Below are 25,742 nucleotides of genomic sequence, written 5' to 3' on the forward strand. Positions count from 1 at the left end.
CACGTCCTCTTTGAGTAATCAGCCATTTTTACCAGCCTTGCAGGCATCAATGCAAGTATGTCTCAGCCCCTATCATTTAAAGCAGCTACTGTTTTAATGCACCAAAAACTAGTCAAACCCCTCAATTACTCTTCATGTGAATACTCTATGTGAGTGTGTGTTGTGTATGAGTCTGTGCACAAAGTGTGTGTGTGTGGTGCACATTGCTGAAGTCTGTGGTTTGGTATGGTTTGGCGGGTGTGGGAAAGTGTGGTTGCAGCTACATTCACACAAATAGCGGTTTGCTGTGTGAGCAGACAGTGAAATACTCTGTTTAAGACGACAACAACACAGCACCGTACCTCAGGGCTTGCCAGTGTCCAAACCACACAATGTTTAAATCATTTTGGCTTAATTGCTTTTTAACAAGGCTCCCTACTGCGTTGACATTATACATTAACACTGTGGGTGCTGAAAGCTCGCAGTCTGACAAGTTTGGCCAAGTACCGATGTGCCAAAGTCACAACAACAAAAGGAGCTTTTCATAAATGAAAAGGATTCCACGATGTGATGTTATGAGAATTTACAAGAAATGCAGCAAGACAATGTTTGAAAACAGCTTCGTGCCCAATTTCATATGAAAACTGTTTTAAAAACAAGTCTTTGGTGAATATCTATAACTGTTGAGCGTTCAGAGTGACTCAGGTCAATATACATGCCTCACAAAAGCTTTGTTAAGTTTACAGTTTAATTCTCACATATTGCCACTTAAAAACCACAAACGTCAGTAGATTTTACTGGAATTTGTTTGAAACAACATAAAGTAGTGCATAATTATGTGGTAAAAGGAAAATGACACATGTACTTTTTTATTCCCAAGACCAAAAAATCTAAAAAATGCTGCAAAAATTTGCATTTACTAACTAAAAGTCTCCTAATTTGCTAAAAGAGTTCATTGGGGTGGAATTTGATTTCAGCATTAACACAACTGTTATAAGAAGACCAAAAAATTGTAAAACATCATACAAACCACAGCAGAACACAGCAGAAAGGTCAGTGGTGAAGAAGACTAAAGCAGGATTAGGCTATAAAACCATAACCTCAACTTTGAATATCTGAGAAAGAACTGTTTGCACATCTTCAAACCTATCAAACCCACCTAAACCAGAAGGCAAGGAAAGGCTAAACATAAGAAGAAAACATACAAACATCTAGAGGAACTGCAAGGTTTCCATAAAGTATTGCCACTTTATGAAAAAGCGGCAATACTGTTGAATTGTGAAATATAAGCCATAAGAAGTCTGATTTGCAGTTTTTCACAAGCCATGTGAGAGACATAACAGGTAGTAGGAGAAAGAATGAGACCAACATGCAAAATGCTATGTGAGGCAAAATGTATCACCTTACCACCCCCAACAATGACACTTTTTTTCTTTTCTTTTTCTAAAGGGATAGAGTAATGGTAAGAGTTCATAGAAAGTTTGATTGAGCTAAATGCAGAAAAGTCCTACATCAAAACTTTTTAGAGGCTGCAAATGACTTGAGAGCATGGTGGAGGTTCACCCCCCCCAGCAGAACAACAGCCCTATACATGCAGCCAGAGCGTCAGCAAGATGAAAGCACATTCATGTGTTGGAATTTGCTATATATTACAGATCTAAATCCAATGGAGAATTTATAGTAAAACTTGAAAGCTGCCTGACTAAGCCATTGGCAATCTTGAGATTTTGCAAAGAATGAGCAAAACTTTCAGTTCTTAACAGAACTAAGTTGATTTAAACATACGCAAACATGCTTGCTGCAGAAAAAGGTGGTGCATTTATACAGGATTCTGTTTCTCTTTGGAGAAAATGCCTGACTCTGTTTTCGACAGTTTTTCTGCAAATTATTTTGAGAGTATATTAATTTTTGTTCCACTTCACAGTTGATGCACTACTTTGTCTGTCATATTAGATCCAAAAAAAAAGAAAAAAAAAAGAAAAAAATTCATCAATATTTGTAGCTCTAACATCAGAATGTGTAAAGGAAAAGGTATGAATACTTTTGCAAGTCACTGTATATAGGATGAGACTGGATGTGAGCATTAAAGCGGCGCAGGATATATGGTACTAACATCGGACTACCAGCCACACACCCCTTCATTAGCAGAGCCAGACAGTGTGGAGCGTGTACTTTACAGCACACCTAACATTTCAGCTAGAATATAACCCTTGGGTGAGATGTCAGAGAACTGGGCTCAGCGAGCAATGGCACGTGTGCATATGGGAGTGTGTTTATGTGAGACCTCTCTGTCAGTTAGACCTTACTTTAGATTTTGAGTTCATTTCTAAAATAACAATGTGCAGCACAGAAATTATAAAGCACTCAAGATGTACAATATATAGTTAAGAAAGCCCAAATGGATCTGAGAAGACATGGATGGCAGCAAGTCAGAGGGCGCACGCTCAGCACACGTGCGGCAGTCAATGAAGATTTAGAAATGTCAAAGCAAAACAGTCGGAGACATCCTAATATCCTTGAATTAGTATGGAAGCTGGTCCCCAGATAGCTCCGACTGCGGTCATTGGGCGCCTGTTTTGGGACAGGCGCAGTCTTAAATAGCTGCAGGAAATGAGAAGATGATGATGGACTTCTACTCACTGCCTGAGCATGGCTCTATAAAAAGAGGAGTGTTGTGTTGTTTTCAACACAGTAAGCAAAAAAATATGAAAATAATTGGTTTAAGCCAATTAGAGAGGAATACGATCCTTCACAATGTTATTTTTATAGGAGGAGGGTATAAAATATTTTACTTTTATGCTGATGTTTAACTTTATAAATATGCTAACGGGCAGGAAAGAGATTCAATAAATCTACAGTAGAACCCCTCCACACAGACGCAACAAAATACCAAAACGAATCTGCATATTTTCTGTTTTCATAGAGCATCGCTAGCGAAATCATAAGCCAATATGCAATATGTCTAAATTGTAAATATTGCAGCAAGCATGAATATAATCTTCCGATTCCTCATCACTACATTTAAATGCCCATTTCAGAGGTACACTTCATCTCAGTTGTTGGTATCAGGCGCCATCTTGTGGTTGTGCATGCATTGCAGGTAGTAAAAATTTCATAAATTAAAAAACACACACAAAAAAATTCTGGTCAGTCAGATGGGACTTCTTTTGTTCCTTCACGTTTTCTTTTATTTTATGGTCTTTTCAAATATTTACTTGGCATTTATATTTTAATCCCTTCATCGCATTATTTGCATCCCAGAAATGTAGTGCAAAGCAAAAATCTTACAATAAGACAGCCTAGCACACAGTGATGCTGCTCAAAAACAAATGACCCATATTTCTAAGCCACCTCAGTTTTCATTATCATCTCTCTTTACAGCTTTGCAGCTTCATGTGACAATCAAATGATGTGCTAACGTATTCTGCATGATTGACAGCCAGAAATACCCAATAACTGGCACATAATGCCTGAAATCTCAACAGAACATAGAGTAATTATCATTAGCTTAATGCTATACATCAAGAAAATGCAACAACAGTTTTTGACACACTGCAGGTCTCAAATGTTCAACCGTTCAATTTGTTTCTGCTGGTTAGCATCTTTGAGAGCATCACGAGGCGCTCTTGTTTCTTAATTTGTTGAAAACTCCTTGGAAGGCTTAATTTCAGTCGTGGACTGCGAGTTCAATGTTGATGTTTTAAGGATGAAGCATTGTGTGTAAATTTAGACAGGAAAATTTTAAGGAGGCACATTAACTGCATCCTAGGGTTCATCCCGTAATGCATTGAATCTGGCAATGCATATGCTTCTAATTTATTGTGATAAATACTTATTTCAGAGTGGATCTTCAAGTCTGTTCTGTAGAGAAAAAAACCTATGATTTCCACCATTTGTGTCATAAAATAAGTTAAAATCATTTAATAATCCCTGTTTTAAGTTTAAAGAAAACCATATTTTTACACCTTTTACATTTGTACGTATCAATGACTTACTAATATTACCATGTTATCCTAAAGCATACATTTGATCAATACAGACATATTTTCAGAAACATGACATTAAGTGAAGCCATTAGATCAAAGTTTCTGAAAGAAAATAGCACAATTGAAAACAAATTTTATTTTAGTTAGAATGAAGACTGAAAAGTTAAAACCTTTAATAATAATAATAATAATAACAATAATAATATATAAATATATATATATGCGTATGTATTTGTATGAAAGAAAGTATGAGTATTAGGGAAGAGATTTTTTACCAAATCTCTGTTGCATCTTAAGAATTTGCATCCAATACTTAAGATGCAAACACATCTTAAATATTTGCATTTATTATTGCTTGAAAAAAACAACAACCTGTTTTTAAGATATATAATTTTACTCAAAGATATGCAAAATGGCTTGCTTTCACATATTTTTCACAAAGTTTGCAGATTTGAAAGGAATTCACCATTTCAAAATTAGCAAGTTAGCTGGAAATTTGCTATCAACTAGCCGTCATCTTTCGACGCAAGTAAATGTGACAGAATGAATCTTGCTCACTTAAAAAAAAAAAAAAGGAAAAAAAAAAGAGGACAACTTCAAAGCTAAAGTAGCAGCAAAGATCCTAAGTTCACACTTTTACTGTTCATAAAAAAAATTGACCTGGAGCAGATGGTGCAGCCTGTCTTTGATAACACTACAGCACAGCACCCTCTAATGTTACTTCACTGAAATAACCAACCTGCAATCAGCCTCAGTCTGCCCTGCAGCACTAAACTATCCCCATCTGCCCGTCTGCTGGCTGCAGGGCAGTTCGGATCTAATCCAGTTGGTAAAGTCGGAGATCACAGAGACAGAGAGAGAGAAAAGAAACGCAATGACATAGACTGTGCTTCTCCTGCGCAGCCGCTCTGATGTATTCTCAAAGTCTCTTAATTTTTTGGTCAGAATTTTGTGTAGCAGTGAGACATGTAGCATTCATTTCACCTTCTCATGTTGCCGTTTTTCCTCTTAAATGCTTACGCAGTAAAGTAGCTTCCTTTATTTCGGAGTCAGGCTTTGGACGAAATGGAAGGAAAAAAGAACCTCCAGGTCTGAGCTTGCAAAAAAAGCGATGGTGACGGATAGGTATTATGAGGAGTTTCCTTCTGCCTCCTTTTGGGATTTGTGATAATCTCTTTCAAACTGAGTCATAGGTAGATTACCGTACAACTTGTTGTAGGTCAGGATATCCTAAGTACACACACACACACACATATATATGTACTGTATGTTTATAAGTTAATTTATTGAGTCATCTTCTCTTCACACTAATCAATGCCTAGGTTTGTTTTTTTGTATTTTAAAATCTGCTCGACGTCTTAAAATGATTCATGACTGTACGGATTCTTCTCAGTCCCTGATGTGGAGAATCTTATTTAATATTAGCGACGATAAAAGGAAATAAGCCCTTAGCAAAACCTTCACGATGGAGAAAAAATAGAATGTTTTCCCCTTTATTCACTACATATTGCAGTTTAAATTTTCTCACGTCAAAAGTAATAAGGGAAGAGAAATACCTACAGTCCCAGTAGGGCATCATCAATCTACTACTCTGACTCCTGTGTATTTGAGAAAGAAAATAATAATCTTAATCCTGGCTGGCTATTAAGCCTATGTCCTGGTTTTACTTTCACTACGAATATTTGATTGCCAAAGTGATTTAATATTGACAAGTGTTCTTGTAAACTTATTCCATTACTAGCTATTGCCAGTTTGTATGTTAACAAATCAGAGGCTAAATGACTTCGCACTGTCATTCACATTCCTGTGAAGCCACTCCAAAGAGGCATCAGACATGTGACTGGATGGATGCTTTGGGTCTTTGCCAGTTTAACAACAGGTCATTCAGAGGTCCTCCAAAGTCCAAATTAGAATAAGAAATTTATAGACGGAGCATGACCTTGGTGTAGCTTTGCTCATTGGATACATACCATTACTAACTTAGCAAGCTCCCAGTGATTGAAGAATCACCATCCATAAAAATCTTTAAAGTTTATGAATCACTGTGAAGCACAGCAGAATTTTTATGTCAAGATTTATCTCCACAGGGATATTGCAGAAGATGGTTTCACATTAACACAAACTGCAGCTGAAGTTGTTGTAAAGGATGCATGAATATATTTAAATCAACCCTAGGGTAAAGATTATATACTGAAGGGGTACAGAGAAACCGCTTGCCCCTTCTGTGATTAGTTGATAATTTAGGTTTTTACATATCATGTTCCACTGTAAAGCCAAAAATTGCTTGTGGCAATTTAAAATGAGTAAAGGAGGGATTTTTTTTATGTGTGCACCGCATTATCACAATGAAAAAAAAAAAAAAAAAAGAGGCACTGCATCCCATTTTCCTTCCATTTTATCTGGATCAGTTTCTTCACAGAAACAGATTTCTGTAAAGAAATCAGTTTCTTCACAGATTTCAAAATGGACACGAAACAAATTTAAAAGATTTGGTCATCAATGTTCTCTAGCTAATGCATTTGCAAATCCACCACTGATGATCTTGATCTTACTTTCATTTATAAATTATACTCATGTTTTACTATGACTGTAGGTTTTCAGGCAGACCATGAAAACAAAAATCACATCAGACTTAAGAAAAGTGTACTATGTAAACATATATTTATATAAAAAATAAACAAATCAGACTACTTATGCCAGTTGCAAGATATAAAGGTTAACCTAAAGCAAAGCAAGATTTGAAAGTAGAAAGTTCACTTGTGTTCAATCCTGTAGCATCCATTACAGTTGAATGCACATTGCCAATTATGGAAATTAGTAGTGGCATCATTTAGGAACACAGCAACTTTTTCCTTGGTGAGGAAACCGCAACATTCTACTGGGTGTCTGTGAGAAGCTGGGTGAAGTTCAGTAGTTAGCTGCTTTACCAACTAAAACAATGGTAACGACGGTGGTAGTTGTTCACCTGGCAATTGGTGGGTTGCTGATTCGAGAATCCACTCTGTTCGTCTCGGTTGTTCTCTCTTAACAGCAAGTGTCCACTTCACCCACCTTGCCTGCTGGTGGTGGTCAGACGTACTAGTGGCACCGCTGAATGGCAGCCTTGCTTCTGTCAGACTGTCCCAGGACAGCTGTGGCTACAATCCAGCAGCTTGGCCCCCCCATCAGTGTGTGAATGGGTGAATGACTGAAGGTAGTGCAAAGCGCTTTGGGGTCATCTGGACATGATAAATTGCTGTACAGGTCATTTACCTTTTAAAACTGATGATTCATAAAATCTGTGCATTAGCTTTTACAACCTAATAGCACAATTTGCAGATGCACTTTAAACTTGAAAACATGTTCCAGTTAGATGCACATAGGAAATGTCCAATTATATTCAACTTGAATTAAAAAAAAAAGATTAAGAATAATTCTAAGAATAATGTGATTTTACAAAAAATACTTTACCTGAAAGGCCAGTCTTGTGAGGCGTCTGTACGAGTCAAATTCTGTTCCAGAGTGTAAACTTATTCCTGCTGACATATTGGAGACTCTCCAAGATTTTTCATTCTGGCATTCAGTCCCTGATCCCTTTTATTGAACAACATTCTGCACTCTGTAATTTTGACTGGTATTTTTAAGATTTTGATTTACTGCAGGAAACCTTTATTTGAATGTCATTACGCACGTGTCATATAGGATGTTCTGATAAAACTAGTAAAGACAGTTGGTCTCCGAATGCCAAAATATTTCTGTTTCAGCATTTTTCTTCAGATAATTGCATGATGAAAAAAAAAAATCTTTTTCCTTCCAGTCAGCTTATGAGCTGAGAAAGTGAACTTAATATTGGAATTTCCAGACATGTTTTAGATGCATAGCACATTTTTTAATGTGAATGTTTGGTGACCTTTCATTGCTTTTCTTTCTGGTGAAAAGCCACTCAAATGAACAATCTTCATTCTGTTGGTGACATTATAACTGCACTTACGTATTTTTACCTTCAAACATATAGTGGTCATGTAGCTGCTAAAGTTAAGCATTTTCTTTTTAGGTCATTTTTACCTAAAGTGCAGCAAAAATTGGAGAACTGACGCATGCTTGCAATTATTACTCTCTAAACAAAGAAACAGATTAGAGATTTATTGTTGAATGCGACACCAATTTTGGTGTTCCATACTCATGACAAGAACAGAGTGAATCCGCATCATGTAAAGGGATTGAAAATACCACATTCTATAAGTACAAATGCAGATATAAAAACACTATGACCGTACTGCCACGGTTCACTACTGAAAGTCAGCGATGGCAGTCATGTTTTATATATTTATTCTTTAAGATCATATTGTAGATTTTTCATCTCTTGTTAATATAAAATAGACAAAAATAATTTACTATATTGCTCAGAAATCTTTAAAAACATTTCCAAGTGATCACGACATTAAATAATCAGCGACATTCTGGAGTTTTTTCAAGAAAAACACAAATAGCAAAATATGTTGATTTTTTTTTATCATAGACTACATCATTATGAGTTCTTTGATCACCAATATTCATCTGCAAATGTCTTCAACAACACTTTGGAATGACCATAAATCTCGTGTTTAAAACAAGAATAATAAACAACAAAAAAGGGCCATTCAGTGTTTTCAAGAGATGAAATTAAGAGTCGAGCATGATTCGCATAAAATTCTCAATTTGCTGGAGGCATTCATTGCCTTTATCTACTATAGCCCTGCCAGTAATAAAAAATATGGTACTAGTAATCTCTGTCTTATAATTCTCTCAATAAAATATGATTATATGTGCAACCACCTGTCAGTGATTGGAGCTTTACTAGCTGAGGCACACATTTCAAGTTGACTTTCTTAACAATATGTGCAAAAACAAGAGAAAATGAACAAAAGGGGGATTTCAGTTTGTAAATGACCAGTCATAGTTTTGTCATAGGTATGTGCAGATTGTTCCACGGTCCCATCCACAGTTCCTCTTCATCTGATATTGTGCGGTCACTGTGTTGTGACTCCAGTGTTTCCCTACTGCTGTTGTGGTTGTCGACAGATGTCTCTTGCTCCCCGCTGACACACTGCCCGCTGTCAATTATGGCCTTGGTAATACTGGCTTTGGACCCAAAGGTTTTTAGATTTGTAATGGCGGATCCCAAAGAGCCACAAGAGGACAGAGTATTGAGGTTTACGTCCTTGTCAGAATGTAGAACTGAACTCGTTCTGTCCTCCGTGTTGTTTTCTACGGCCTCGTTGTCTGCAGTAGGGGGTGGTTCCTCGTGAGTCACACCTAATTTGTCGAGTTTTTTGAATTGCTTACTTAGTCGGCACGGTGAGCCCATTTTTAGGTTGTTTAGATGGGCTGGCCTCCTGGTCCTGACGATGGTGCCGTTCTGTGCGAGGTAGATATTCCCATTGATGTTGCTGTGACTGTTGGGCAGTCTATTCTGTTGACTCTCTGTAGTGCTTTCCTCTCCAGTAGAGCTGGACTCGTTCTCCCGATCAACCACAAGTTTGATCCGTTTCTTTCTTCCAGCCTGTGAAAAAGAAAATGAAAAGGTCAAAGTCAATAAATTGCTTTTTTAAAATTTTTATTTTATTTTTGGAAGGTAAAGCAAGTTGTGGTTAAAACAAAACCAAAAAGAATAAAAAAGCAGACATAGAAATCAAGTTTTCACAGCACAGCAATCAAACCAAAAAGCTTAGACTCTTTATTTAGGTTTCCATTCAGATCAAAAAGGATGTGAAAGTGTAAGCAAACATGGGGTGGTATGATAATCTTGGTTTTATGCAAAACAGAGAACAAAAAAAAAGAGAAAATGTTATTTTAAAACAGAAAATCGACATATTTCCTTGCAATTGTTCAATTATTACCATTAATAATCATCGTATTACTAAATATGTCTGCCCTGTAAGCATTGAAAAAATGTTTCTTTTTTTAAGCCAGCTGATTGGCAATGTGCAATAAAAGGTTGCAAGGCTAGTTGGATCTAATTTCCACACGCACACAAAAAAAAAAACCACACAAAAAAACCACGTCAGAATGGGGATTTTTTTTAAAAAAGCTCAGTTTTTGGTGTGCTCATGTGAATCGGGAGAAAAACTAAAAATCAAACAAACAAAAAAAACCAACCAATTTTAAATTTTAGCATCATAGTAGTGAGGAGGGTTTTGCATCCTCCCCTACTATATCCAGTGGAATAGATAGACTGGATATTTCTTGAAGCAGATTTTTTTTTTTCCTCAGCAAAAAAATACATGTTCTCATATTATATGGCATCACGCAAAAGTTAAAACGCATATCAAGAAAACATCTGTCAGTTTACAGTGAGAAACCATTTTCAGTTAAGTAAAATATTAACATTCAGGGAAAACTGATAAAAAAGAACATGTAAAAATAGCACTAGAATACTGTACAAAAAACCAAAAATCATGAAAAGCACACAGAGAACATCAAAGAGAAAAAAAAGTCAACACTAGAAAAAGGAGAGTCAGACTCAGATAATGTGCAGCAGGAAACCAGCTTTTCCCCTACTCAGGGAAAATGAGAAAAAGCAGACATTTGAAACAGTCTGTGGAAGCAAGCAATATTTTTTCACTCCCATGCAAAGGTAATTGATTTTATTCACTCTTACTTCACAGGGACAATAAATCTCGCTAGAAGGCCGTTGAGCTCCCTTCAGATCCTGAATCACCACCTGATGTTTCTTCAGTGCCTTCTGAGCCCTTTGATGCACTGACTGAAGATTTATCGGAGGAGATGGCGTCCTCGTCCACTTCAGTGATGGGGGACAGGCCTCCGTATGTATCATCAGAGGTGCTCCTGATCTCAGGACTATAGGTCTGACCACGGTAGGGAGCAGAGGGTCCTGGGCCTTCAGAAACGACACTAGATCTTCTTGATGATGCTTCATCGCTGGCCTCACTCGCAGAGTCCTTGCTCTCATCAGCAGTCCCAGATTCTTCCTCATCTTCCTCCTCCTCTTCACTCTCCTCTGTGATTGCATCCTCTGAACCATGACTCAGGACAGACTTTCGGGAACGTCGACTTCCAGCAGTGGACTGGGAGCCAGCTGAACTCCCCTCACTTCCAAAGGAACGCTGACTGCCAGATGAAGATCTTTTACTCAGTTCTGAACTGGATGCTTTTTTCTTGCTGGACCCCCAAGATGAAGAGCGTTCACTTCCTGACCCTGACCCTGATCCCGATTCTGCGTCACTAGCTGTTCCTGTCCCTGACTCGGCTTCACTGAGTTCTTCGCTGGACTTCCTTGAAGATGCTCTTGATGAGCTGGTTCTCTGTGTGGATCTCGCACTTGATCTAGAGGAAGATCTACCGCTTCTGACATTACCACTGCCACTGTCACTTGCACTTTCACTACCTTTACTGTCAGTCCCACTAACAGTAGCAGAAGCACTGCTCCTTCTGCTGGCCTCAGTAGCTGAAGATCTTATAGAAGTGCGTGCAGAAGACCCACTTTCTCTAGTGCTTTCAGACACCTCTTCTTCCTCAGACTCTTCATCAGAGTCTTTTTCTGTTGCTGAATCCCTTTCTGTACTGGTTTCCTTTTCTGTTGCTGTTCCTGATTCCGTTTCCTTGTCAGAGCTGGACTCTTCATCAGACTCCGACTCTTTCTCTGTTTCTGACTCTTTCTCCGTAGCCGAGGACTTCTCAGACACTGATTCCTTTTCCGACTCTGACTCTCCCTCAGTCTCTGATTCTTTTTCACTGCCAGAGTCCTTCTCAGTTTCCTCGCCCTCTTCAGATTTGGACCTGCTTTCCTCATCAGAATCACCTGGCTCTTCATCAGGCTCTTCCTCTGAGTCCACAGTGCTTTCATTTGTGTCATCTCTGTCCAAGTCAACTTTAAGATAATCTCTGTCAACACTACTTTTCTCAGAGGATTCTTCATCAGAGTCTTTCTCCTTACTGCTTCCACTTGCACCTCCTTCTGGCTCACTTTCGGTCACACTAATAGACACTTTAGACTTCCTTTCATCCTCGCTGGCTGCCTGCGAAGCCTCCTCATCTTTCTCACTGCCTGTGGCTGAGCCATGACTCACGCTACTCTGTGACTTCCTCCTGACCTGCAACTTGTTGCCAATGGTAATTTTCTTTAAAACTTTGCTAAGCCGGCTGCGAGCATCCGACTTGCTATCTATTGGCCCAATAACTGCCGGTCTGTCCGTAAGACTGTCCTGGCTGTCAATACGGCGGGCTGACATCAGTTTGGCATAATCCTTGTCCTTCTTTCCAGCGCCAAACATCTTGAGCAACTTGGCTTTCTTCCATGGAGATGGGCCAGGAGGGCCGGCATCAGATGGTTGCTCTCCTCCCTTGCCGGCTGCCAGGAGTTTGCTGAGTTTCATGACAGACTTCAGTCTCTTGGCAGCCTTAGAAGGTTCACCTTCCTCTGCTGCCTGAGGTTGGACTATTTCATCCTCTGCTGGCAAGTCCCTAAAGGCAACTCTCTTCGGTGGACCTCTACCTCTCATGCCACCCCGGCCTCTGCCACGTCCCTAAGACAATCATATTTTATTTAGGAATCTTTGTAATGATATAACCAGCGTATGGTTGTGTCACACACTGTATAGAATTTAAATGACACCTTGGGTATTCACTGCATATTAGTGGTCGTTTTTGCTAATAGCGTTAGTATTTAAAATATACAATATAGAATTCAAGGATCGGTAATACCTCTGGGCCATGTGGACTGTAGTAATACCCATCATCCTCCATGATCACCTCACCATACTCATCATACATGGGTGATATCAGCCTCCTCCGACTCCCATACTGAGGAAAGTCATATCTGAGAAAAAACAGACAACATGCATAAATATATGTATTAAATAATGCTCTGCATTGCATTTAATCCTTGCTTATTTAACCATTCCTTTAACAAACCATACGCAGAAATATCAGCACACAACTTGAAAATGGAATTGCCCTAGACAAGCATATGCAGTGTTTTACAAAAATACTAACCACAAACTTCAATGTATTTTATTTTTTTATGTCACAGAAACAACACAATGAACCCTAAGGCACAACTGTGGCGAAGAAAGGAAGCAATGAATAGTTTGAACAATTTTCCAAATAAAATTCGGAAGAGTCTAGCGTGCATATATATATTCAGGCTCCTTACTCAGTGTGGGTGTAGGATATTAATAAGCCACCAGAGGGAGAGAATGATATAAAGCCAATGCACTGAGTGGTTTAGCTAATTTGACACAACAACACAAAATAACTGCGGGTAGGTCACAGTATTTCAATTGAAGCCCCATCTTACATAACATTTTTATAATATCTAGTAATGCATGATTAAACAGCAAGATTAAAACACATTAAATTAGTGACTGGGGTGAATGAGAAATGGTCACTTAATTTAACTAGTATGTTTCTTCAAATACACATCCGTTATCTGCATTGCACTGCAATAAATTGATTAACTTATCCACATGTTCTTCTAAATGTTGTAATGCAGAGCAATGTATAAAAAAGAGCAAAACAAGATTAAATATATTGTAAGAATTTCATCAATGTGTGCAAAGATTCTTTATATAAATTATTTTCAGTTGGATTCTTTCTGCAAAACCATGCTCCAAGAAACCATAACATTTTATGACATAGCTCCACAGTCAGCCTTTACCCAAGCCCTAAAAGTTGAAATGCTGCTTTCCTCAGTGGCACTGCAATACATTTTGTTTGCATTTTCAGAATTATTAAAAAATGTAATGACTTTAAATCCACAGTCCTAAAGACCCATCTAATGAACTGTATCAGCAGAACCCAATGGGTAAAAACAGCTGCAAATCTGACCAAGGAATCTACATATAAATTCTTTGAATAAAAAGTAAAATATGAGTATATTGCATATATTGTGCTTAACTTCAGGAGCATTCTGCATCACATTACATTTAGTTTAGTAGATTTTCAGCAGATAAACCTTTGCATGGCTGTAATTTCACATTTTTAGTTGAAGTTTAACATATTTAATATCCAAAATTAAGGAAAAGAATCGTGCAAAACGGGCCACTGGCCGTCTGTGTTTATACAGGCCTCTGAACAGTTCATGTTCCCTGTGAAGCCCAAACTGCTGATTGCTGGATTAAAAGCTTATCCAGCAGGTAGGTGTGCCCCGCATTGCAAAAATAAAAACATCAAAGGGTCCACTTTCATTCACTGTCATTTGTAGTTTTTACAATAAACATGAGGTCATGTCACTGGACACATGCAGTGACAATTTCTTGAAAATGGATGCCCATGTGATTTAGACACAATAATTAGGATTCCTAAAGGTGACTTGTAAAATAAGATGGAGAGTAATGACAGTGAGAATTACCATAAGCATAAATTAGATCTCCTCTCTTTGATCTAAGCTTGTAATGTGCAAAAGTTCCTCCCTGTTCTGATAAAACTGCAACACAATTCCCAAAGTGGTGCAAGTCAGCTGCGAAAGGAGCGAGAGTTCCTAATGAATAACAATTCCTCTGCAGCAGCTTCACCTCCAATTGACATGCTTTTCCTCTTTAGGCCCTATGGGTCATGTAAGACAAAAGCCAAAAACAACCTGTATACAATACAATAAAAGATGCTTTCAGAGGTGTGAAGACAGCATCCAGTTAAACGATCTTGTTTGGTTAGAGAAGAGTTCGATATGCAAGTTCTGGGGGTATGGAATGCAAAAGTGGGATGAAATGAACCATACTTTTGGAAAACGTGTGAAAATAATCCCCATGTCTCCAAGAAAGACCTTACAATGAAGAGACTTTGAGAACATTGTTAAACAAACTAACATAGTGCGGTCAATGCTCACCCTTGGTCATAATTATAATAGTCCTGTGCGTAATAGTCTTGACCTGGGTCAATGCCTGACTCCATGGAGAGTTCCTGTGTTTCAGAGAGGCAGACACAGAAATTACTCAGCATTCTTTAGCTAGACAGCTGGGAGACAGGAGGAGCTCAGTAAGGAGTGAGTATACAACAGAAGGAATGCACAGTTCCTATGAATTAGGGAAAGCAGGGGAGTTTCTACCTCTGGTCTCAGAAGAGATGGCCTCAGCAGTTGTTGCTGCTGCTAAAGGTTAGTGAAGAGAAAAGGTAAAGCAATGAAAGTGAGGCATAGCCAGGAAAGAGACAAACGCATGACAAATTTCCAGTTTGTAATGAAAAGTCAGAAAGCCCTTTTCAATCTTTGTTTACACATAGGCTTATTTTATAAACTGCTGGGGATAAAGGTTAAAACACTACTAAAAGAGAAAGGAATGAAAAGAAATAGTCACTAAGCAATGTGACAGGAAATTGGACAGAAATTAACAGCTTGACATTAGATACATTATATCCCTTAAATAATAAAAATCAATCTACATTTTGAATCTTGATATACACTCCTGATCAAAATCTTAAGACCAGTCAAAAAATTGCAAGAATTTGCATTTTGCACTATTGGATCTTAAGACGGTTCTAAGTAGAGCTTCACAATGTTAAAGGAAAAATCAGCGTAAGAGACAAGAACTTTTGAGCAGGGAATTTTCTGAAAACTGCATTTACACTCAAACATGATTTTTTTCAGCTGATCAAAAGTTTAAGACCATAGTCTTTAAAAGCCAAAAGCTGTGCAAAAATCTGGATTCCATGTCATTTTCTGTCAAGTCTTTACACTGTCAAGACCTCCTGATGGCAAAAGCAAAAAAGCTCACTGACTTTGAACATGGTAGGATTGTTGAGCTGCATAAGCAAGGCCTCTCACAACGTGCCATCGCTGCTGAGGTTGGACGCAGTAAGACAGTCATTTTGCATTTTTTAAATGATCCTGAGGGTTATGGAACAAAAAAGTCAAGTGGTAGACCCCAAAAAATTTCACCAGCTCTGAGCCGCAGAATCCTATTGGATGCCTGTCAAGACACGGGACAATTCTCTACCCAAATTAAGGCCATTACTGGTGCTGACTGCAGCCCAATAACCATCAGACGGCATCTGCGAGAGAAGGGCTTCAGAAACAAAAAATGTCTTCAAAGGCCACATGTTCTTCAACGCCACAAAATTGCCCGTTTGGACTTTGCAAGGGTGCACCAAACATAGGACATTGAAAGGTGGAAGAAAGTTGTCTTCTCTGATGAGAAAAAATGTAACCTTGATGGTCCTTATGGCTTCCAGCGTTACTGGCATGACAAGGAGATCCCACCTGAGATGTTTTCTACACGGCACAGTGGTGAGGGCGCCATCATGATTTGGGGTGCGTTTTCCTTCAATGGAACAATGGAGCTTCAGGTTGTGCAGGGGCTGCAAACAGCAGCTGGCTATGTGGAGATGTTGCAGCAGGCATCCCTCATGACTGAGGGCCCTCGTCTGTGTGGTAATGACTGGGTTTTTCAACAGGACAATGCTGCAGTTCACAATGCCCGCCTGACAAAGGAGTTCTTCCAAGAGAATAACATCACTCTTTTGGACCATCGTGCATGTTCCCAGGATCTAAACCCAATTGAGAACATTTGGGGATGGATGGCAAGGGAAGTTTACAAAAATGGACATCAGTTCCAGACAGTGGATGCCCTTTGTGAAGCCATCTTCAACACTTGGAGCAACGTTCCAACTAGCCTCCTAGAAACACTGGCATCAAGCCTAAACGATTGTTTGAAGTCATCAACAAGAATGGTGGAGCTACTCATTACTGAGTCCTTTTTTTGACACTTTGATTTCTGTTTTGGGGGGTTTTTGTTTTTTTTTAAGCTATGGTCTTTAACTTTTGATCAGCTGAAAAAATCATGTTTGAGTGTAAATGCAGTTTTCAATTAATTCCCTGCTCAAAAGTTTTTGTCTCTTACACTGATTTCTTCTTTTAACATCGTGAAGCTCTACTTAGAACCTTCTTAAGATCCAATAGTGCAAAATTCAAATTCTTGCACTTTTTTAACTGGTCTTAAGATTTTGATCAGGAGTGTATTGTCAAGTTTCTAATTAGTTTTTTCACAATCAAATATGCTTTCCCGTCTCTGTAGAAGATATATTTATATATAAAAAAAACATGTAAAAATATACTAATTGTTTAGCACAATTGAAATCTGGTACTTTAAATTAATTTATTCATGTTGTATACAGTAACACCACCATCAGCTGAATTGCATGCAAGAAGATTGGGATATAATTCACCACCAGACACCATTAGAACAAAACTGCTTACCTTTCTGCCAGGGCCACGCCTCCTGGGCAGCACAGAAAAAAACAAAAATAAAATAAGACATCTGAGTATTGGGTGACAGCAAGATTAAAAAGTGTTTTTAAATATGAAATTCTAAGTCTACATCACTAGTGTATTTATTTTCTGCAGACCAGTAAGGAAGTTGCAGCTTTACTTACTGTGCATTTTCATCTGTTTAATGAGAGTTGCAGATATTGTTTTCAATAGGTTGCAAAAGTTGTGATGCTGATAAAAGCAGTTTTTTTCCCAACATCACTATCTCAATTAAAAAAAGAGAGAAAGAAAGATGCAGTGAATGCAAACATCAAAACAGAGAAGGAGGATTGTAAAGGGAGACTCAGAGTTTAAATGGTCATGGTGGGAGAAGCTGCTGGCAGACATAACAGAGGCAATACAATGAGACTGTTTGCGGCCAGAGTTATTAATTTTTTAGATTTATATCATGATACTACCAAAGGCAACAACAAAGCCTCTCTTGGAATCTTTCTTTATCACGAGTGTCACCTGTTAATTTTTCATGTTAACTTGAAGTGAGTAGATCTTCAATAGTCAATCAGGCATAAAATAATAAACATTTCAATGCTGCTTTTGAGAACAACGGGCATCTGCAGTGGCATTAAATAAAAAGTCACAGAGAAGTAGCGAGTAAACAAGTCGCTCCATTCAAACCTCCAGCTTGTCAGGGCAAATAAGTAATGATCACTTTCATGCTCTTGGATATATGGCCAAGCAATGATGTGAGATTCCTCAGGAGAGCTGTAATCTGTTGTTATGGGCAGGGACCATGGGGCAGGGACAGGGCACAGCCATATGCCACACCTCCCAGGCACAGCTGATGATGGGAATGGGATCTGATTGATGACCTGTTCGCTTGGCTGCTACCCGTTGCTGCTTCATGCTACATGAAGAAAAATAACCCAGTGAACAGCCTTAGGAGGTCTGCACACAAAGAGACTTGGTGGAAGATGATAAAGAAGCACAGGAAGTTAAGAATATTGACCTAAGAACCACATTGAGACAATAAATTTGAAATGATTAGATTATATTCTACTGTAGAGCTCACAAATGAGAAAGTTAATAAGTGTTGTTAAGTTAGTTTCTTTATAAAAGTAAATTAATTTAGCAAAATTAAGTAAAGTGCTAAATTAGATGGCAGTGGAGCTGCCTGTGGTTATATGCCACACCTTCCAAGCACAGCTGACTTATCTCTGGCTATATGAGTTTATTAGATGGACAAGTTTCAAATAACAGACCACCAAAGATTAGAAAAACACAAACATGGGGAGAATGTGAGAATGTGACAAACAATTTTTTAAATAAAATAAAGCCATATGAAACTGAAACCATCAAACCATGCCAATGTTGCCCACAAGAGGGAACCTGGGGGCAGTTGTGGCCACCTTTAAAAAAATTACTGGCTGCTCCACTGGCTCCCTCAGAGAAGACCAAATGCCCTCTTAAACAATGGAATGGGCATGGTGTCATTTTGACTGTTTTGCAAAATGACACCAGTGGCAAATTGAAAAAAACAAAAAACAAACAAAAAAAAAACACCTGGTGGTTTCTGAATTTTCCTAAAAATTGGCCTACTACACCCTAGGCAAAGGGAAAAATCAATGGTTGCATTCGCAGCTTCCCTGTGCCCTCCCTGATGCTAACGCACATCAGGGAGGGCACTGTGGTCGAGTTGCATCAAAATATTGTGACTTTTTTCTGTGTTAAATGATGTAAAGTAGCCTTGAGTGTCAAGAAAGCACATAGAAATAAAACGTATCAATAGTATCGCTAATATTAACTTCATGGTGACAGCTCAAGTCACACGCTGAACTGAAAGGATTCATTGGCCTCTTGTATATCTGAGGAACACAGGGAACAAAACATGTGGACAAGGACAGTCTTTGGTTGAAAAAGTACAGCTTCCAGTTCTTTCAAAGAAATGTTATCCTGAAATAGATTGAGCTCATTAGATTTCTTCGTTTTGCTAAGAATGAAACCTGACGTGCATAACTTTTGCAAGCAGACTTGAACAGCTGTGTAGAGACAACTGGAACACCGTCATCACCACCTCATCGCCGACGCGCTCATGCCATTCCCACAGGTGTCCACTAGGTGGCACATAAAGCAAACCTTTGAAAGTGCTTGCAGTACCTTTCAGTACGGATACAGCAGCAAGTCTTAAGTGTTGCTGAAATCCTACCTTCCAAACAGGAGCTATGGTCACTACCTGTTCCATTGGGAAGGATTGGTGACGACTTCCTGTAGGCTTTGGAACACGTCAAGTGTGGTTATGAATTGTTAGTGGACACAGTTTCAAGTTTATACCATACAAAGCTAAAAAGCTGGAGGAGTTACCAAAGAAATGTAACTTTGCTCCATGGGGTGGTGCTAAGGTGGTGACATCAATCTACCACACTAATGCATTGTGCAATGGTAACTAATGATGCACCAAACAAATTTGGTGGAGATAAATCAGCGAGATGTAGCTGTAAAGGTTTTATCATATAGTCACTGTTCTCCAGAACACTTCTTATGATAGCATTCTAATATTGGTTTTGTTGTCGCATAAAACAACTTCAATTGATCCTTTGCAATTCATAATTCTGAAACATTTTTTTTATGGATTTAAAAAACTATACTTTTTTAGATCAGTTGAAAATAATCAACTGATAATAATCAACCGAAAGGAATTAAAAAAGGATGACAGAATGCTAAAACATACTATCCATTGTGAGTCGCTCCACTTTCAGGTTGACAGAAACAGCATGTGAGCTGATAGCCTCTTTAAAAAAGAGATTACCCCATGTAGTGAACACGGAATACAGAATTAGCCAGGCTTTGATCTGCCCATCAGGGGTAACATGTGATGAATCAAACATTACATTGATCTGGATGTGAGGTATGCTAAGTCCATTTGCCTGGGGGCATCACAGATGAAGCAAAAACACAAAAAGTAAGTGGGAGAAAATAAAAAAGCGGAGAAAGTAAAGAGGCCGAGTGCAAAAAGGATGAAATTTAGAACAACTCAACTGCATAAAAAATATTCTAAAAATCTAGTAGGCACTGCTGGAAACCAAAAGCAAAGATTACCTAGTAGAAGCCAAGGATTCAAGAGCATTAGAGAGCTAACTGCGAAGAGAGTCGAGGGCAAGTAAAGGAGAAAAACACAAACAGTCAGAGGGTCACAAGAATAGGAGAGGAAAAAAAAGGAGGGAAGCACTTGTTGATAGTCCCAGAGGCAATGGCCTTGAAAAACAATTGATTAGGTCTCCAATTAGCCTTTTTTTCCATTGAGCCAACATAATAGTTACTACTTTTTCAAGCTGAGAGGCTGAGATCTCCAAGGGAATGTGAAACGAAAATTTTTATCCACACAAGTAGACCTATTTCCACATTGTTTGTATATATTATCCAGAGTTGTTGCCCAAGAGACACTATTTATTTCACAGATTCCCACCTCTCTGCAGTTTAAAATCATTCATTCCTGTATGTCTTTTTGAAGCAGCTGCAGATAATTACATACTCCAAGTGTCTTCAGGGACACCATCACATCTTTCTGAATGTGGTTAAGTATAAAATATGTGAGGAACCTTACTGAATCTATGACCTATTTTACAAGAGAAAACAGATTAAATATAGTAATAGTGTAAAGCACAAAATTAGTTATAAATTTCTATAGGAGGCATTATTTAAATTTCTAACATAAAAGTCCAGTGTCAAGAAACATACATGAGAACTGGTAGCTTTGAGCGGCTTGCCAGGACCTAGCCTAGAGCTCGTATATAATATAAAATAACAAAATGTGGCTGTGAAATATTAATACTAAGATGGATAAAGGGAAAAAAATACAAACACCTTTCTAAGACAACAGCCTAGATAATATGTTAATGCCAGTTTATTTTTAACACTAATATCAAAAAGTTTCAAAAAATGTTTACATTTTCATTTTCCTTCAGAATGTTTCTTGCAAGCTTTCAAGCATATTACACAGGTAGTACGGCAAGTTTGTTAACATGTTCTTGGCAAGTTGCTAAAATTTGTTAAGCACACAAAAAATAAGTTTAAAAAATATTTTTTCTAAAAAAACCATCAATTGTTTAAAATATTAAACATGAGTCAGATACTCCACATAATAATCCATACAAACAATATAAAAATGACAGGCATAGAGATGCAGACGTGAAAGAAGATATGAAAATAATAAAAAAAAACTAGAATACTGTGGACTGAGAAGAATTGAGTTCACTGAGTTCTGCAGGATCGGGGCTGTTTGTGTTCAGTTGACTGGTTGGCTGAAACTCCTCTGATTTACTTGTTCCATTTTCAGCACAGTTCAAACTTGTTGAATCACTTTGAATTTCACAGCTGGTGTCGATTTGCTTTGGCGAGCTCTGCTCGTCACCTGGATCAGAGCTTTGCCATTTGTTAGCACCGTCTGATTCCTCAGTCGCTTGTGGCTTCTTGTTAAACTTGGGCACCTTGCAGTTTTTGTCTACTTGGCTGTAAAGGTTGGCAACAGATCGCTCAATGTCAGCCAGATTTTGGATGTTCTTCAGGATTCCTTTCAGCTCCTTTCTCCCAGTATCGTTTTCTGATGAGGTTAGAGGAGGAGGGTGCTTTCGCTCCGACACTGGACGAAGAGAGGATAAAGGTGGTAGAGAGGTCGGGACAAACTGGATCACTGGTCGTGGCTGGTTTCTAGTAGGTGAGGGAGGAGGAAGTGGTGGGGGAGGTGGGGGAGCGACTGGCTTTCTAAAAGAAGAAGGCGACAAGGGATTGGTATTCTGAGGTTTATCAAAGCGGGGAAAGGAAGGTGGAATGGAGCAAAGAGATGGTGGAGGAGATGAGGGTGGAGAGGGTGGAGGAGATGAGGGTGGAGAGGGTGGAGGAGACGTGAGCGGGGATGGTGGTCGCGAATGTCGAGGAGGCGGGGGCGGTGGATTTTCTGGTGGATCCGGTATGATTTCGACAGTGATCTGACAGGGCTGCACTGTCATGTAGCTGGAGATGCTCGAGCTGAACTTTCTCAGAACAGGCGGTGTTGGTCTCTTGTTTGATGGGGACCATGAATCATTTTTCTGCGTAATGATAATGCTTGGGGGCACATCTCTGCCAACACTCATGGGGCTGTGAGGGTTATCCATTATGGAGAGCAGAGTTTCTGAGGTCAGCTCCAGCACGTCATCGCTGTCCATATCTCTGATGAGGATGGAAGAAAGGGAGCCAATCGAGTCTCTGTTTTGCTTACGTTCTTGGAAAGCTTGCTGCTCAAACTGCCTGGCCTGCTCACGAACTGACAACTTGGACTCCATGCTGTCACTCAGGTACGGTCTATTCACCCTCTTGAGATTCTGCTGGCCTCTAATGTCTGCTTGGAGAAGCTGCAGCTCCCATTCATTTTGGTCCATAAGACCCTGCCTTCTTGACGCTTCGTAGCCGTGCGGCCCTCCGTGAATGCGAGCAGGCATTGACCAGGCACACCCTGACCCGGCTGAATGGGAGGGAGAAAAGGCAAACCAGTTTTCATTTGGATTCTCCTCCCTTGCAAAAAGAACAGGGCTGCTGAGTGGGCTGCTGTCATCATACACAGGGTTGTGGGTAGTGCGTGGATTTCCATCAGAGAGATAAGTTACGTTGCTCTCTGATTTGGGCAAGTTGACAAGGAGTGCTCCGTTGCTGTGGGCTGCAATGGTGCGACAGGTGAGGGTGCTAAAAATCCTCTGATGGTTGGTTTCCTCTGTGGCAGACTTTTTAGCCCTATCCCAGCAGAAGGTGAAGGTGAAAAGAAAAAAAGAACTTAAAAGAGGTGAAAAACAGTGGAGGAGGGGTGAGACTGCAGAGAAAGTTTGAGAAGAATAAAGCAGCAGTGCTATTCAAACTAAGCTCATTAGTATTGTGACAGATTTTAAAAGCAAATCATCTTGCTATAAAAGTCCAAGTTCACAAATACAACTAGTCAACCCAACTGGGCTATTGCTGTCTGCACCTTCTTCAAAGTTACCAAGGCAACTTGTCTACCAATAATAACCAAGGTAGCCAAGTTTGGTTGCTTTTCTGTGTAAAGAGGACCTGTTATGCTTCCTTGAACAGGTTAGGATCAGTGTCTGGGCTACACAAAACATCTACATTAGAATATTTGCAAAAAAATATTCTTAGATAATGAGACTTCAGTCTGGTAGGTTCTGCCTATTTTGAACTCCTTTCATAATGAGCTGTTTTATGCCCTGTTGTTCCTAGCTGCTGCTAGCCACCACCACTCCACAACTCAATATTTACACTCACAGGGCTACAGACAGATGTTCAACTATCTTTAACTGAGTCAAACCTAAAGGCAGAAGAAGTAGACAGAACAAACAAGAATGGTAAGTAAACAACAGAACACTCGTCTTTTCCAGCTGACATTAAAAACTAGCTAAGATGCTGGAGATCTGCTTGGGTTGCTAGGTAACAGAGCAGTGCCTCTTGTTAGTGACTTAACAATTGGGGAGTTTTTGAAATGGCTAATTTTCCAGACATCACGACTGACTAGAAAACTGGAAATATTAAATAGTATGTGCGCATAGTAGGTCCACCTTGCCCTTCTGACCAACACCAGAAGTCTCCTCCCCAGGGACACAAATAGCAAGACTGGGTGGACCAGGAATCGAACCATTGATACACTGATTGCAGGGTGAACTACTACCACCATCGTCACCATTGCTATGTGAGAAGAATGAATAAATGTTTATTTTGAATGTTGCTTTAACCCTGAAATTTGTTCTTCATGAGGGTTGACCAATATTTTTAAATGGACGTCTGAGGCCTTTAGAAAATAGTTGGTTTGACTGGGATTAAAAGACACTCAGGTGAGTTCAATTTAGTAACTAGGGGAGATCTGAAGTCCATGTTTAAAATTTAATAGGGATTTCCGAGTAAAGACCATGTAATACAAATGCATGGTGCTCTTTTGCCATCCCATTAAAATATGATGAAGTTTGTGGCTGTGATGTGACAAAATGTGAAAAATCATGTATGCTTTTGCCCTGTGATTTAGTTTTAGTCTGACGAGGTAAAATAGAGCACCATCCTTTGGATGTCTTTAAAACAAAAAAAACAAGACAATATTAAGATTAAAACACACTGGGTTTTGCCAGAAATAACTAATGAAGCACAAGTCCATACATTTGCATTTTTAAAATCAGTCACAACACAAGGATATATGGAGAAATATGAATATAAGGAAAGGACATAAAACAAAAGAGTGGTCTAATTGGATGGGAGAGAGGATGGATATCTATAAAAGTGCACTGCTACATCTAATAAAGCACATTCTGATTCTCTTGACATATACAAAAAAATAAAACAGTCTAAAAAGTACCAACACAAAACTGTTGTACTTCTTGAAACTACCGCTCCTTCACAAAGCTCATTTAACACTGACAAAGAAAGAATTCAGTGTTAACAGAAGAAGTCCGGTATTAAGATAACCTCTGCACCAAAACATATTCATACATTTTTCAATATGCATATCTTTAGCTAACGCTATAGGAGACAGTGGAGACGTGGGAGCAGCTGTTAAGTGGTAATTACTCACAATATTCATAAAGCTCACATGGGAGGATTACTTACTGCAGTCTGAATCCAGAGAGACAAGAAATGATGGGAATACAAAAACAGACAGATGGTAAGAAGCCTAATACACAAATGTGAGAGGTGTTGATGATGAAACGAGGGTACTCAAAAAAAGGTGTGGGAATATAGCACATCTCTGCATAGAGCCTCATTAGTAGTGAGGTTTGTTTGACTTAGACATAAAAGGACATATAGACTTTGTTTTTTCTTTTGTTTCTGAAACATATTTGAGATATTGGCTTTTGGCAACATCTCAAAAGCCTTTCCTTGTTGACTGTAAGTAAACTTCATGTTTTGTAAAGACAAATAGTAGCATTACTGCCAGAAATATTTCATTCTACTGCACATACGAACAGCTACATTCAGCGCACACGTGAACTCGAACAGCAAGTATTAACGCTGCATTTTACCCTCACGGCCGTGTTTTATTGTGGGAAATTCAATTTTGCTGATGGCATGGCACTCTGGACACACATGGAAGCTAAGTAAGCAGTTGAAGTACTGTGTGTATTAATCAAAGTAAGGTTTATAGTAATTTATGAACTCAGATACTCTTACCTTGAGAGAGGGTTTTGCAAAAATGCATACACAGTCATATTAGAAATACATACATAAGCTATTTTGTTTTATCGCCAGATGTTCTGTGGCATACGGTGCTGGATGTGTCAAGTTATAGAACTTGGATAAGAAGACAAACGGCACAGGGGTTCAGTGACGCAAAGAGGAATCTACTATTATGTCATGGGCAGCAGCAATATTTCTCAGGTTAACATTTAGAATTAATAGCAACATTATTTAGAATAGTACACTAATGCTGAGAATCTGAAACTGCACTTGCAGAAAGCAGGAAGGAAAAAAAGCCAAGACAGCAGCAGAAGCATTCATCTCAGAGCAACGCCTCTGATCCAAACCTCAGTGGAGAAAAATCTGCACAACTAGATAAAGTACCTGCACATCACTGTAGTTAGTGGGATGTGTGGGTA

At 38.9% G+C, this 25,742-nt stretch overlaps 2 protein-coding genes across 2 annotated transcripts in view; both read right to left on the minus strand.

The window, feature by feature from the left end:
- Positions 1-9,381: 9,381 nt before the first annotated feature.
- The window catches only part of LOC103476800 (protocadherin-15), a 196,269-nt gene continuing 179,908 nt past the window's right edge, over positions 9,382-25,742 (minus strand). Inside the window, exons 34-39 of the mRNA XM_081616011.1 lie at positions 17,134-17,155; positions 14,989-15,030; positions 14,770-14,843; positions 12,648-12,762; positions 10,585-12,469; positions 9,382-9,486 (exon numbers count right to left, since the gene is read on the minus strand). Of these exons, the coding sequence (XP_081472137.1) occupies positions 10,607-12,469; positions 12,648-12,762; positions 14,770-14,843; positions 14,989-15,030; positions 17,134-17,155 (2,116 nt within the window). The 3' untranslated portion in view covers positions 9,382-9,486; positions 10,585-10,606. The remainder of the gene's footprint in view (positions 9,487-10,584; positions 12,470-12,647; positions 12,763-14,769; positions 14,844-14,988; positions 15,031-17,133; positions 17,156-25,742) is intronic.
- On the minus strand, positions 21,026-23,800 carry LOC145555184 (protocadherin-15-like). The gene is made up of 2 exons (XM_081616619.1): positions 23,721-23,800; positions 21,026-22,905 (listed from the first exon to the last, which is right to left on the minus strand). The coding sequence occupies exons 1-2, from the start codon at positions 23,798-23,800 to the stop codon at positions 21,360-21,362; spliced, it is 1,626 nt and encodes a 541-aa protein (XP_081472745.1). The 3' UTR covers positions 21,026-21,359.

This window comes from Poecilia reticulata, chromosome 15 (assembly GCF_904066995.2).
Source record: "Poecilia reticulata chromosome 15, P_reticulata-male-v2, whole genome shotgun sequence".
NCBI classification, from domain to species: Eukaryota; Metazoa; Chordata; class Actinopteri; order Cyprinodontiformes; family Poeciliidae; genus Poecilia; species Poecilia reticulata.